Below are 14,265 nucleotides of genomic sequence, written 5' to 3' on the forward strand. Positions count from 1 at the left end.
CGTACCGTAATACCGGTAACAGAGCAGAAGAATCGCGCCATACGGGATCAAGTAACATTTTTTGAGAAAAGATTTTAAATTTTATAGGTGATTGTGAACATTTTTTTATCATTCATTCATATATGTTAACTGAAATATGTACAATGTAGATGTAAAATTATAGGAGATATATCAATATAACAAATGTAAAAAATACAATATTAATCAAGAAAATACTTGATAAAAACATGAACAAAACAAAATCAGAATATTGTCAAAATATAACAAAATTAAGAAGATAAATAAATTTATATGATAAAAATATCATGAAACAAATACGATGTAAAATATACTAAACCAAATAAAATAAAATAAAATTATTATTATTATTAATTGATAATTTAAATATAGATAATTATTATTAATTCGTTTTAGTTGTACTGTCTAGACACAAGTGGTTGTCTGGTTTACTAATATAGTTTCAAATTTTTTATAATAATATTGAAGAAGTTATTTTTATATGTATTTTTCTCATGTTAATGCTTATACTGGTTAATTACGAAATTAACCTTAATGAATTATAAAATATATATTATTGTCTTTACTAAAATTATTTCATTTTTATTTTTGCTTAATAGATTACTAGTTATGTTTCTAATTTTTAAAATTTTTTAATTATATTTGTCATTTGAAAAAATCTACACAAATAATAAAAGGATATATATATATATATAGAGAGAGAGAGAGATTTTATGTATATTACGAATTTTAGCTTTCTTTTCTTCATATTTTTAATACAACATAAATAAAAAGAAATATTTTTCTGTTAACAAAAAGGAAATAATTTAAATTTTAAATTATATATATTTTTACACACAAAACATAGCTGCATAAAAATATTTTTAGGTATTTATCTTTTAAAAAAAAAAATTTCAAATCAAAATTTGAAACCAAAATAAATACACCAAAAAACTATTTGGTTTTTAACCTAATTAGAAAATAGGCATGGTTCATGTTAGATGAATATATGCAACTCATTACTCAAAAATGGGTAAGGTAAAACAATCATGATTCCAATATTCAAAATCAGAAGCCTTATTAAAGCAACGCCATATTATTACTTAGAATAATATTCTATTTATTTATTATGCATATAAATTATAAACGATTCAAAATTAATGAATAACTGAAAACAATATGTTAACAAACTATTAAGATTTACTTCGGTCATACAATTTTATATGCATACATAAAATTTTAAAATATAATCGGTTATATTCCCGCAACTCTGAACCAGTAACATTTTCATGTTTTATTCCAAAATAACATATATCAAATATACATGGTTTAACCAAAGTATATTAATAACCAAGACAATGAAATAAATTAAATGCAACTAATAAAATTAATTTGATTTTAAATTATTAAGAATCACTTAAATTATGGTTCAGTTGAAAAGAATAAATACAATCTAATCTACGCTAAGGGACTGAAGGGACAGACGGCAATCAAAATCAAATGTTTATTTAAAAAATCTTCTATTTGTTTTGCATACATACTAATTGCAAAATGATTTAAAACTTAAGAAAACATATTAAGTAACTATTATAAATTATATATTATATGAATATTTATATCCGTCCAAAAGTCACTACTATATTCATATTCAATGAAAATTGATATGAATACTCATTATATCAAAACCTACATTCAAGAGTAAACCTTTTAAATGTTAAAACGTCGACAAATACAAAATAAACGGTTATTAATAATCCTACTTGATAAGATTTAAAAATCCCATTTACAAAAAAAACAGGACAAGCTATCACAACTTTACAATCCAAAGCCAAAATAAACGGTCAACTAACTTTAACTGACAGCAACTATTTTTCACCTTTGAATCTGATGATCTGAACTTGAGTTATTAGCTGCAGAGGAACTCGATGGCCGTCCATTCTCGGCTCCTGCTTTATCTGCAGTAACTGCGACCCCTACGCCCCATCTTCTAGAAGCTTCTGACGGCTCAATCACTTTAACTGAACCATCAGAGAGTCCAACGGCTAGTTGGTTCGGTTCTTGTGGATGAGCTGTGATCACTTGTGGAATGATTGGTGCACTATCACAGACAAAAACAAAACACAATAGGTTTAAGAAATGTAAATTTAAAAATTATAACAAAGCATAGGTAGGTGTACCTGTTGGGTGTTGGTTGAGGCATGTAAGCAGATGGAGCAATGCGACATCTGAGTCTCAAGGATTCAGCATCAAAGACTGCAATGTTTCCATCATTGAATGACGCGTAAACCAGCTGGCTGTTGCATGAGTAAGATGCAGAGGTAATGGGGGAAGAGAGAGCTTCTTGTGGCACCCACTGCACAAGAATGTAAACAAAGATGTATGAGAAACTAAGGTTTCTTTTGTTAAATCATTTAAATGAAAGGCTTATTGGTTTTACCTTATGTATACATTCCATCTTTGAAGCATCATAAATAGCAAGCTGCGTCTCATGTGAAACCAATAAATGGATTTGGTCGTTATGGAACTGGACTCTTGTGTCTCCCACTGGTGCTTTACCAGGGGGTAGTTGAATCACTGAAGATTTCTTCTTCTCCCATGAGTCAGCGGTCCAGAAGAATAGCTGTAATAAAAAAAAAACAAAGTTTAAAACCGAACATGTGTGTGTGTAAGCTTCAATAGCCAATAAATCTTGCGTTACCTGAGCATCAGCACCAGAAGAGACAAGTGTATTGAGTGCAGTGGAGAAAGCAAGACCAGTTATATGCTTCTGGTGACCTTTCAACTTTGTTTTCACCTATAAGAATAAAAAGAGATATTACATTACATATTTCATAAAAGAGGTGAAACATTTTAAACACACCAAGAGTTTAGTATTATTACCTCATCTACCCTGACATTGTAAATATGGATACTAGAGTCTTCCATTCCAATTGCAATAATGTTATTATCTTGAGGATGAAACGCCAGGAATGTTGAAGCTGGTGGTGGTGGCATGAAAGTCGTCATCACCTGTAAACAAAAGTGAAAATGATGTCATTTATCTCACATACATACATAGATACAAACATGTCCCTCCAAAGTAAGTTGGATTAGAGCTGCTTACTTTGAAAGTCATCATATTGAATAAGGAAACCTTTCCACCACAAGCTGACATTACATAAGAGTCATTCTTAGAAAGCGCTATACATGGCACAGCTGTTTCAGGATTCTCAGGAACATCGTTTGCCATTAGGAGACCACTGTTTGGCTGCCAATGCTGTGGTGTTACACTTGCCGTTGCCTTCAAACATAGAAAGCACACATTAAGCAACTAGAAAGGATGTACAAGTTGAAAGGTTTAGCTGTCTCACCTTCCCTGTTGGATTCTGCTCATTGCGGCTCCACTTCCATAGTCTTTGGACACCATTTGCTCCCAGAGCAAGGACGCCAACACCAGAGTTTGTATAAAGAAGCCGAGCAACCTTTTAGAGTTGACATATCAGTAAAAGATTAGTTCCAAGATATGTCTTAAATGAACATGAAAACTTTAGACAACAACAAACCTTGCTGACAGAATCCTTGCTATCTGGCATGGTCACTTGTCTGCACTGAGTAGGATCAACAATCTCTGTTAACTCCAAGGGTTTCTTATCAACAGATTCCAAGTGTCTTGGCTTCTCCATAGTTCTTGACATTGCCTCAATTCCATTCTACATATGTCATAACATTAAAGTTAGAAGACATCAACAAACTCTGAACTACATAGAAAAAAAAAAACACAAAGATCCTCTTAAATCATACATGAATTGGAGTTGGCCTAGCAGGAGAGTCTGTGTCCATGTGTTCAACTTTACCAACAGCTGCTGGACTCATGCTTGAAACCATTGCGGAAGTTGATACCTGAAAAGCACCAGCATTAACACTCCAGTTAAAAAAGACTGTACAAAAAGGCTCATTACAAGGGCGTTATAACAAACCTTCATATCAATGGATGCTTTAGATGCTTCATAAGACCGAGCTTCATAAGCTCTCAACGTTCTAAGACCATCAGCATTTGCAAGGATCTTGAATCCATTATCCGCTGTAGTCACCGCAAGAAGGTTCCCTTCCTTGTTGAACCTCAAACGAGGAAGATTCTGGTATCAACATGGTACACACCATCAGTAACACAACATGGTTCAAGAAAGACAAAAGAGTTTGAAGCAAGAGTTTTCATACAGGAAGTCCTCCTTCAGCGTCAACAGTTGTCAAGAGATTTGTATTGTCCATGTCCCAGAATTTGACTTGATTGTCTTCACCAACAGCCAAGTAACGGTTACGAGTGGTATCAAACTGGACAACTCCATTAGATTTCTTCCTGAAGCCTTGATATGTCCTCTTGAGGGCACCTTCACTCTCATTCCACTCCACAAGGAAAGAGTCTCCCTCTTTGCTCGTTCCACAAGAAAATAACCTGAAAAATCATCCACAACATAATGTTCACTTATCTCAACTATTACATTCAAATAAGAAGTATATATGTACCTGCTCCCATCAGCACTGTATAGCATCGTTGTACACCACTGTCCTGGCGCGTCGTAATCAACTCGAGAACCAACGTTATCATAGAGCCAAGCCTTGATCTTACCATCAAGAGCTGTTGAGAATATAAACTGCATAGTAAAAAAAAAAGAGAAAAATTATAAATTACATGAAAATGAAAGTTTAGGATCTTTATAAACAAGAGATGCTTGCTTCTCTACCTGAATATTCTCTTTCTGGTGAGGGCAAATGGAATAAACCTGTGCATCATGGCCTTCAAAGGTATAAAGCTTCTTACCACTCAGATCCCACACCTAAAAAAACTCATACAAACTAATAAGGGAACAGAGAGATAAAGAGATGTTAGAATATTATACTCCCAATGTCCTCACATACCTTAATCAATTTGTCATCTCCACAAGTCACAACACACATTTGCTTGTTTGGGTGGGCGAACGCCAAGTCATTTACACAGCCTACATGAGCATCAATCTAATGCACAGAGATAAACAGCTGATTAAGTTTGGTGCATGTACCAATAAGTTCAATAAAAGTAGATTACACATACCTCAAGGTGTTGGCGTAGTTCCGAGCCTTGGTAGGCATATACATGGATCAAATGTTTAGTAAATGAAACTCCTGTACACAGAAAATGATACACAATTCAATACTTTGTTCTTGGACCAAGTTGTAATGAGAACAATGTCCATATAACATACCAATCAAATTTCCATCAGGGCTCCAAGCTACACGAGTGACAGATATCGATGGTTCTTTGACAATAGTACCCTGTGAAGAAACACTAAAATAGTAAACAAATTCATCTCACAGGACAGAAGATAACATAGGAAGCAAGACCAAACCTGGAAGATTCCAGTGCAGGCGGCCATGTTCCAAATCTTAAAAGGCTGTGTTACAATCTTCTCTTTGGATCCAACTTCCCACAAGCTGACTTCGCCGCTTGAACAACCAACTAAAAAGGTAACAGACAAGAGTCAAATAAAAAAAAGCTCTCAAACTCTACTAAGCTTCCTCATGGTAGTAGCAAGTAGAAGACTAACCAGCGAGCAAAGTGTGATGCGCAGGGTGAAAATCCATGCTCATCACCACCGACCCTTGGCGCATTGTGCTCACAACATTTCTAGGAAGGTCATCAAGTGAGGCAGAGGGATGAGGAGGATGAGCAGGATATGTGACCTCGTTGCTGGTTTGTGCAGACCGTAAGCGTTTCATGAGTTGCTCGTGGTCAGCGTTCTGATAATCCATCAGTCCTAGTGAGTTTGACGGTGCCCGGGGATGCTTAAGCACATTAACTGTTGGGACAAAACACATCAATTGGTTAAATAAGTTCAGGTCTTAAGATCAAAGACATTAACAACTCATGAAAGACCAAAGATAAGAGTCCACTAAACACACACACAAGTGTTTCAATACCAAAACAGTTTGTTACATGAAACCTACCTTGATTTGGCTGCTGAAGCTGAAACGGGGAAGCAGAGACAACACCAGAAGGAACAGAAGAAGAAGGGTGTGGGTTAGCCATCCATCCAGCTAAAGCATTGGGATTAGGAGCCGGAGCAGCACTAGCTTGAAAAGGCTGCACAAAGGTAATTAACAGTTTTCATCAGCTCTCTAAATCTAAAACATAAAGTTAAAAAAAAAAACAGAACAGGTAGAAAGAAGTTCCTACTCCACCATGTACTCCAAGAGGAACAAAGTTAGAAGGTCTAGCAACAGCAGCAACAGGGAGATTCACAGGAGTGATTGCACGAGCACCACCGTTTGCCGCATTGCAAGAGTGATCCAAGAACAATGTTTTGATGTCAGGATTAGGCCTCGGATTCTTACATAGCTGGTGCTGCCAATTCAAGCTTTGGTTAATCAAAGTCCTCAGGCGAGAAGCCTTGAAGCTAGGGAAGGCTAGCTTCTCTCTAAACAGAGGATTCGCCTCAATAAGCTTCTTCAACTCAGTATACATTATACTCCTTGCTGATCTTGTATCACCATATTTAGACAACTGCTCATTTTCCCTGTAATTAAAAAAAAAAAAACATACTCTTCAACACTAAAGTCTCTACCTTTAGTCCAATTACAATCAAGAAAAAAAACTACCTAAAATTCTCAAGAGTCAGAAGCTGAGTAATCTCCTTGTATAGCTCCTCGTTAAACGTGGCAAAGACTTTCAAGTCCTTAGCTAATATCTCAACAGCTTTGGCTCTATCATTCCGATCTAGAGCTTCGAGATACTTCTGCTTCCTGATCTCAAAGAAAATCTTCATAGAGTAACGATTATCATCAACCTTGGTAAACCCCGAAAGATACTTCTCCACTTCGTCCCATTCACCGGCAAGAGCTTTCTCTTCAAAGTACTTTATATTAAAGTAGAACCCAGATTCCTGCTCTAGCCTTTAACAACACAAACATCAAACCAAAATTACAAAACTATTCAGACACAAATCTAGCCTCAGATAAAGAACTTACTTGTGAACAGATTCTTTGAACTTCTCTTCGTCTAAGAACTGAAGGATCAAGAACACTAACTCTCTGCTCAGAGACGACATTTTTTCCCCTTGCAAGATCTGGTGGGTGGTCAAAGGTTGATCGAATCTATTTAGGGAATGTGGTTTTCTAGGGTTTCTACCTCCTCCTCGCGTCGCAACAACGAGAAAGAAGATAAAGGCTGACCCGGAAACAGAGATTGAAAATTCAATTTTATATTTTTTTTTTTCCTTTTTTTTAAAGAAAAAGAAGAAAGCACGACTTGTTCTCCACTTTCTTCGATGTGGTTTTGTCTTACAGACTGTATAGTTTTGATAAGTTGTTTCGCTTATCTTTGATAAGCGATCTTGCTGTTGATAACCTCGTTTGTGTCTGATTCCTTTTGTTTGGGTTCTGATCTGATGCGGTTCAGCCCAGGACGGGAAGCAGAAGTGGGATCCATGCTCTCTCTCTCTTATTACGACACGTGTCCGGTTAAAATGCATGAGTAAGGTGTGGGATGTAACGTAGGGGATTATTACCCTTTTACTTGCGGATTCGATAAATAGAATTGAAGTGGATTGAGCAGAGCTCACTGGCGTCCGCCACATGTTGTTACCTTGTCAGGTGGAATGACGTGGCCACCGCTTAGTTGAAAGCTACAGCTAATGGCTGCTCTACCAAATCGAGTCTGATTCCACAAATTATATTAAACATTATCTAGTGAAGCATCAGTCTCCATAGCCAATGTTGGATCATATATAAAGTGAAAAGGTAAACTCATTAGCCTAAACTCGAGGCAAATGATCATATGATAAAGTCGCTATTAAGCGGTGAGTTGATTCAGTTCAACACAGTTTTTCATAAACACAAATTATATTTTTCAGACTTATTTATTAAATGAGTCTAATGAGATCTTTATTAATTTATTTCCCAAAACCACCATCTTGATTAAGAGATTATAAAGGGAATTAACTTCATGCACATCTTAGGTTATGCCACTAGAAACAAAAATAGATTTTGACGCTCTACAACATGCATCCTTCAATGATCTCCAATCTTCCAAGATGTCTTTTGGAGGATGTGCTCTCTAGGGTCCATTTGACATCTCTAAAGACAGTGAGATCTACTTGCAAAAACTAGAATGCTTTATCCAAAGAGAACTTTAGAAAGAGAAAGCTTATTGGCAAAGCATGAAAGCAATATCAGCAAAGGAAAGGGTGTTTCTAGTGGTCATGATGATGAATTTTAAAGTTTATTTAATGAGTGTCAATCTCTACGGAATTCACGAAGATGATGACATAGTTGACTCATATATAAAGCGTAAAGGTAAACTCATTAGCCTAAACGATTTTGATCAGACTTGATGAACATCACATCTTTCGTTGCGATGGTTTATTGTTATGCATCATCAATGGAGAAGAAAAAACAAACAAGCCTAAACCTGCGATTTGGAACCCTTATTGCGGGCAAACAAGATGGATCAAACCAAGAACTTCTTTACAAGTCATGTGGCACGTCCAAGAGGTTCTTTACAAGTCATGTGATACATCTAGTATGTTTTGATTTTACAACAGAGAGATTTGGTCTGCGTCTGCCTCTGCCTTTTCACTCTTACCCTAAGGAAGGTGTTGTGACTTTCTCTAATGTTACAGAGGAGCAGCTCGCTGTGTTATTTCAGCGCAAGGAAACATTGAGGATGTAGGTTCGGGTTACTACGAAAATTGAACCTAAAGAGGTGTTGTGTAACAGTTGTTCTTAGCTGTTGATATGAGACCAATCATTTGTTTTCAATTTAAGATTGGCGCTAGTAGTTTCTTCATTGACGAAAAGAATAAGGTTGTTACTTATCAACAAAAAAAGGAAAAGCTTGTTGTTGCTTTTGGTAACAGTTTGGTTATCCCCATTGGCCACATACTGGCTTATATCATTGGAAGTGGTTGGTGGAGAACCAGCAAAAATTATTAGGGCCAACTTTGTGTGCTCATATATTCAACAGATACATCTTGTTGGACGTTTTCCCTTCTTTGTCATTGCATAATTAGCCAAAAAAGAGAAGAGTAGTTAGTATCATACATGAAGCAAGTTTCTCTCTTGCACGTCGAAAAACAAGAAATCAGTTTCATACCATATATGTTCCTTAAATAAATCAAGGTTGATAAGAAGACTTGTTAAAGAAACAAACATACGAACTTTACAAATTTGGAAAAGAGGCTTACGCAGTATCTCACTGATGAGTGAAAACAGAGAGAAAGACATCTTGCAAGCAAGCAAGTCCTTGAAATGTGCATCTGTAATGTTTAAGTTGATTTTATGTTTCTAATCCTAGTTAAGAGCCAAGCATGTCCTCCACTGATTCAGCTTGCCATTTCAACGTTACTCAAGAAGCACAATGTACATTACACACCAATTTACAAAAACATGATGAAACTCTTAATAACTCGTTTCTAATCTTAACAACTGTCTTCACAACATCTATTATTCTATGCATGTAAATGTGTGTATATATATGACATTTTTGTTGTCGAAGCTTAAAATACATTGATATATGTATTAGAGGTTAAAGAAGAGTGAAACTAAGACGGATGAAAGAAGAGACAAAGAGCAGAGATATCATCCATGGCGATGCTTCTTCTCTTCCTACGCCAAAGCATCATAGCTCTCTCCACCAATCTCTTTGCACTCTTTCTTCTCTCTTTGACTCCTCTTACTATCTCTACTGCCTCATCATTTGTCATCACATCCCACATCTTCATACACATACATACATGATAATGTAAGTTATATATGTGTGTCTATATCCTGATTTGATTCAAAAGTTAAAATAAATATTTGATATGTTACCCCATCAGTGGCCAAGATGAGGAACTGGTCCTTATCGGTTATCTTTCGGTATGTCACTTCCGGTACAGAGACTAAACCAAAGTCTTTAAGACAGTAGTCTCCAAACGCTCTTGAGACAGCTAAACCGAGTGATCTTCCATTTGGCATGCCTACCCGGTACACTCCCGGTTCATCATCTAGGCAAAACAGTCGTCCATCTGATTGTTTTATCCGTTCTGCTTCCTCTGTTTAACCGGTAATTAAAACATACCAATTGTTAATTCCAGTTGTATAGAATCTTTCCATCTGAATACTTTAACTGTTAAATATGGAAAGGCTTTTGGAGATATACCAGGAATGTTCGGTTTAAAGTCTACTGATAGCTGAACCGGTACTAAACCACTTCCGTCGTCAGAAGTCGTTGCTATTACTGCTCGTGAGTCACCGGCATTTGCTACAACAAGATGATCACCCTTCAAAAGCAACATCCAACTTCAACATTTAGCAACTTTTCTACGTGAACTTCAAGATGGTTCATAATAGGTTACTGTAGACGTCTTAAATGACAATGATACTGTCTGTTAGTTTGGCTATGGCCATAAGTAAAAACCGGTCCTGACCATAGCCAAGTGAAACATCAATTTAAGGTCTCAAAATTTTTTGAGTTAATATATAAAAAAAAAAATTAGTCTACTAATCTTAGAACGGGTCATAATATCTAGTAAAGAGTTTTGTGTGTCTGGTTACAAGATATGTACCTGCAAGACAGCAGTTAGAGCGGTGCAGCCGCTGCAGTAAGAATCAATGGAAGGATGGATTTTGAGATCAAGATCGATGAGGGAGAATGTCTTCAGGCAAGATTGCTTCCAAATATCAAACGGGGAGAAACATTCCGGCGACAATGATAATGATGCAAGAGTTTGTTGCCATTGGCAAAGCAGTGAAGATGGAAATAACTTTTTGACTCTTTTGGTTATCACATGTCCCCATGGTCCATGTCCATCGAACATCCCACAAAATGTTATGTCTTCTTGACACCCAAACTCCTATATATTATAAGACAAGTTGTAGTTTCTCAATTATCATATATACATAAACCTTATTAACTAGATCATGATTCCATTTTTTCTTTCATAGAACGCCTATTGTATTAGATCATGATTCCATTTAAACATATACTTCTGCCACTAATAATACATATAAAATGAAAATTACATAACATATAGTATATTTATATAAACTTTACCTCCCAAACAATGGCACGATCTTGGTTGATTCCTTTCTCACCTCTATTAGAACAAATAGAGGTGAATCTCTTAGAAGTTTCTGACTTAACAAAGCCTGATGAGCCAAGCAAAGTCGAGTTCTTCTTGGCATCTTTCATCAACGATTTTGCGATCTCTCCCCCTCCATCTTCATCTTCTGGTATATATTTTCCTTTCTTCATCGACACACTTCTCGCCAACCCATCCAAGAAAGCAGGCAGAAGCACCATTCTCAAGTGCTCTATACGATCCTACAATAACTATAGATAATAACTTTCTGAATAAGTTACAGTTGTTCCGAGTAATACCAAGAGATTCGAACTTAGGTATATATAAACATAATTAAGGAAATAAAAAGAGAGCCGAAGGTTTAGTTAGCAAATTAATTACCCTTTCTCCGGTGAAGATTCTTGATCGGAGTTTCTCGGTTGATTACTTTTCCTGTTGCTGGATTTACTACTTATAAGCTGGTGAATGGTTTCTATGACTCATCATCTTTCTATTTCTCTTCTTCGACTATTCTAAGCCTTTTATTTTGTACGATCACTACAAGAAAACAGCGGTATTCTGACGGACATTCCGACGGAAAATGAAATCCTCGGAATATCCCGAAGAATTTCCGAGGAAATTCCGAGGAAGCACAAAATTGGGTTTCCTCGGAATTTCCTCGGAATATACCGACGGAATTCCGAGGAAATATTTATTCGTCGGAATATTCCGAGGAAATTCCGAGGGAAAATGGGTTCCTCGGAAAAAACCGATGAATTCCGAGGAAATATTATAGCCGTTGGAGAGCCGTTGGGGGATTTTACAAAATTCAGAGGAAATTCCGACGAACTAGCCTTTTCCGTCGGAATTCCGTCGGAATTTCCTCGGTCTGTCGGCAGGATTTAAACTATAAATACAAGCACTCCTCTTCCTCTTCATTCACTCCATATCTTCATCCTCCCTCTTACTCTATTTACACACGAATTTGATTCATAAAAATATGTCTTCTTCAAATTATTTTCGTTCTTGGATCGATCGACCTCATTTGGATCCGAACACGAGATTGCTTACGGAAGAATACCAACGAGGTATAACCGAATTCATGGGGTTAGTTCACCGACAACCGGAAGAAAAAACAGGTATGTTAAGATGTCCTTGCTCTAATTGTAAAAATAGAAAGGTTATTAAAGAGTGGGATGTTTGGACTCATCTATATTTGAGTGGGTTTACACGAAGTTACAAAATTTGGTATCATCATGGGGAAACTGATTATGAACATGGTAGTACTAGCGAACCTCAGCCAGCGGTTAGATTAGAAGAACCAATTAGAACGGATGTAGATTATGGTGTAGGTACTGAGCAGATGGTAAATGATCATTTTAGAGGGGAAGATTTACCCAATGCAGAAGCTAGGAGATTTTATGATATGTTGGATGCTGGAAAGCAACCATTGTACGAAGGTTGCAGAGATGGTCATTCAGCTTTATCATCTGCTACAAGATTGATGGGCATTAAAACAGATTATAATTTGGCTGAAGACTGTGTGGATGCGATTGCTGATTTTGTAAAAGGTATTCTACCCGAGGATAATGTAGCTCCTGGTTCATACTACGAGGTTCAGAAACTCGTAGCTGGTCTTGGTTTATCGTATCAGGTAATAGATGTATGCAGCGACAACTGCATGATTTATTGGAGGGCGGATGAACAGCGGGTTACATGCAAATTTTGTGGAAAGCCTCGTTATAAAGATACGAGTGGAAGAGTTCCAGTGCCATATAAAAGGATGTGGTATTTACCTTTGACGGAAAGGTTGCAGAGGTTGTATCTGTCTGAACGCACAGCGCAACCAATGAGATGGCATGCGGAGCACTCAACAGATGGTGAGATCAGACATCCTTCAGATGCAAAAGCGTGGAAGCATTTCCAATCAAAGTATCCCGACTTTGCGTATGAGAGAAGAAATGTCTACCTTGGATTATGTACTGATGGTTTCAGTCCGTTTGGCAAGAGTGGAAGACAGTATTCTCTATGGCCCGTCATTCTTACACCATACAACCTACCCCCAAACTTGTGCTTGCGACGAGAGTTTTTGTTTCTCTCGATTCTCGTTCCCGGACCAGAGCATCCTAAGAGATCACTTGATGTGTTTCTTCAGCCACTAATATATGAGTTGCAACAACTATGGGCTCAAGGTGCTGAAACATACGATGTTTCGTGTAAAGAAAACTTTCAAATGCGGGCAGTACTAATGTGGACAATAAGTGATTTTCCAGCATATGGTATGTTGTCTGGATGGACAACGCATGGAAGGCTATCATGTCCATATTGTCAAGATAACACTGATGCTTTCCAACTAAAACACGGAAGGAAAACGTGTTGGTTTGACTGTCACAGGAGATTCCTACCACCTGATCATCCATATCGTAGGAGTAGGAATTTGTTTACGAAGAACAAGAGGGTGTTTGACAGTCCACCTCCGGAAATTTGTGGGAAAGATTTGAAGATACAACTAAGAGATTTTGGTGCAGAAAGGACGCCAGACGTCGGTGGACATGAGCGTTTTCCGGTAGATGCTGTTGGAGAACTACATAACTGGCACAAAAAAAGTATTTTCTGGGATCTGCCATACTGGGAGGATCATCTGCTAAGGCATAATTTAGATGTCATGCATATTGAGAAGAACTTTTTTGACAATCTCATGAACACGATCCTTAATGTTCAAGGTAAAACAAAGGATAATTTGAAGTCAAGACTGGATTTAGTCGATATATGTGCTCGTTCAGAACTTCATGTTGATGAGAATGGTAGGGCTCCTTTTCCCATATACCGACTTGATGCAGAGGGAAAAGATGCGTTCTTTGATTGGATTTCAAACGATGTGGAATTTCCAGACGGTTACGCATCAAATTTGCGTAACTGTATCGACAGAAAGGAAGGAAAGTTTACTGGCTTGAAAAGCCACGATTGCCATGTAATGATGCAGCGCCTCCTTCCGTTCGCCTTCAAGGAACTATTACCACGAAATGTTCATGAAGCAATTGCAGGGATAAGTGGTTTCTTCCGCGATTTATGCACGAGATCAGTGACTCTTGAAGGTATTGAAAATTTGAAGACTAACATAGCCGTGATTCAGTGCAACCTTGAGAAGATATTTCCTCCCTCATTTTTTGATGTTATGGAGCATCTTGTTATTCACCTGGCAAGAGAATTGGAA

At 37.0% G+C, this 14,265-nt stretch overlaps 2 protein-coding genes across 2 annotated transcripts; both read right to left on the minus strand.

Annotated features, from left to right (window-relative positions):
- Positions 1 to 1,688: 1,688 nt before the first annotated feature.
- LOC106408858 (topless-related protein 2) lies at positions 1,689 to 7,238 on the minus strand. The gene is made up of 22 exons (XM_048746190.1): positions 6,979 to 7,238; positions 6,610 to 6,903; positions 6,188 to 6,527; positions 5,959 to 6,094; positions 5,559 to 5,810; positions 5,361 to 5,470; positions 5,217 to 5,286; positions 5,066 to 5,136; positions 4,894 to 4,989; positions 4,719 to 4,811; positions 4,501 to 4,628; positions 4,195 to 4,429; positions 3,954 to 4,112; positions 3,778 to 3,876; positions 3,540 to 3,686; positions 3,348 to 3,458; positions 3,101 to 3,277; positions 2,878 to 3,006; positions 2,696 to 2,791; positions 2,435 to 2,617; positions 2,175 to 2,350; positions 1,689 to 2,095 (listed from the first exon to the last, which is right to left on the minus strand). The coding sequence occupies exons 1-22, from the start codon at positions 7,056 to 7,058 to the stop codon at positions 1,870 to 1,872; spliced, it is 3,408 nt and encodes a 1,135-aa protein (XP_048602147.1). The 5' UTR covers positions 7,059 to 7,238; the 3' UTR covers positions 1,689 to 1,869.
- Positions 7,239 to 9,385: 2,147 nt separating this feature from the next.
- LOC106390753 (probable protein phosphatase 2C 41) lies at positions 9,386 to 11,621 on the minus strand. The gene is made up of 6 exons (XM_013831285.3): positions 11,454 to 11,621; positions 11,045 to 11,323; positions 10,557 to 10,844; positions 10,151 to 10,271; positions 9,820 to 10,043; positions 9,386 to 9,725 (listed from the first exon to the last, which is right to left on the minus strand). Exons 2-6 carry the CDS (start codon positions 11,291 to 11,293, stop codon positions 9,552 to 9,554), a joined length of 1,056 nt encoding a protein of 351 aa, XP_013686739.2. The 5' UTR covers positions 11,294 to 11,323; positions 11,454 to 11,621; the 3' UTR covers positions 9,386 to 9,551.
- Positions 11,622 to 14,265: the final 2,644 nt, after the last annotated feature.

Source organism: Brassica napus, chromosome C1 (genome assembly GCF_020379485.1).
Source record: "Brassica napus cultivar Da-Ae chromosome C1, Da-Ae, whole genome shotgun sequence".
Taxonomy (NCBI): Eukaryota; Viridiplantae; Streptophyta; class Magnoliopsida; order Brassicales; family Brassicaceae; genus Brassica; species Brassica napus.

Bases quoted from the DNA above. Each gene is read 5' to 3' on its own strand.
- LOC106390753 (XM_013831285.3), bottom strand. From the start codon at position 11,293: ATGGTGCTTCTGCCTGCTTTCTTGGATGGGTTGGCGAGAAGTGTGTCG. The intron at 10,044-10,150 runs GTATATCTCCAA...CCGGTTAAACAG, and splicing joins CTTTAAACCGAACATTCCTG to AGGAAGCAGAACGGATAAAA. The intron at 9,726-9,819 runs GTAACATATCAA...ATGTGTATGAAG, and splicing joins TCATCTTGGCCACTGATGGG to ATGTGGGATGTGATGACAAA.
- LOC106408858 (XM_048746190.1), bottom strand. From the start codon at position 7,058: ATGTCGTCTCTGAGCAGAGAGTTAGTGTTCTTGATCCTTCAGTTCTTA. The intron at 5,287-5,360 runs GTTTGGTCTTGC...GTTTCTTCACAG, and splicing joins CCTGCACTGGAATCTTCCAG to GGTACTATTGTCAAAGAACC. The intron at 4,430-4,500 runs GTACATATATAC...ATGATTTTTCAG, and splicing joins TACAGTGCTGATGGGAGCAG to GTTATTTTCTTGTGGAACGA.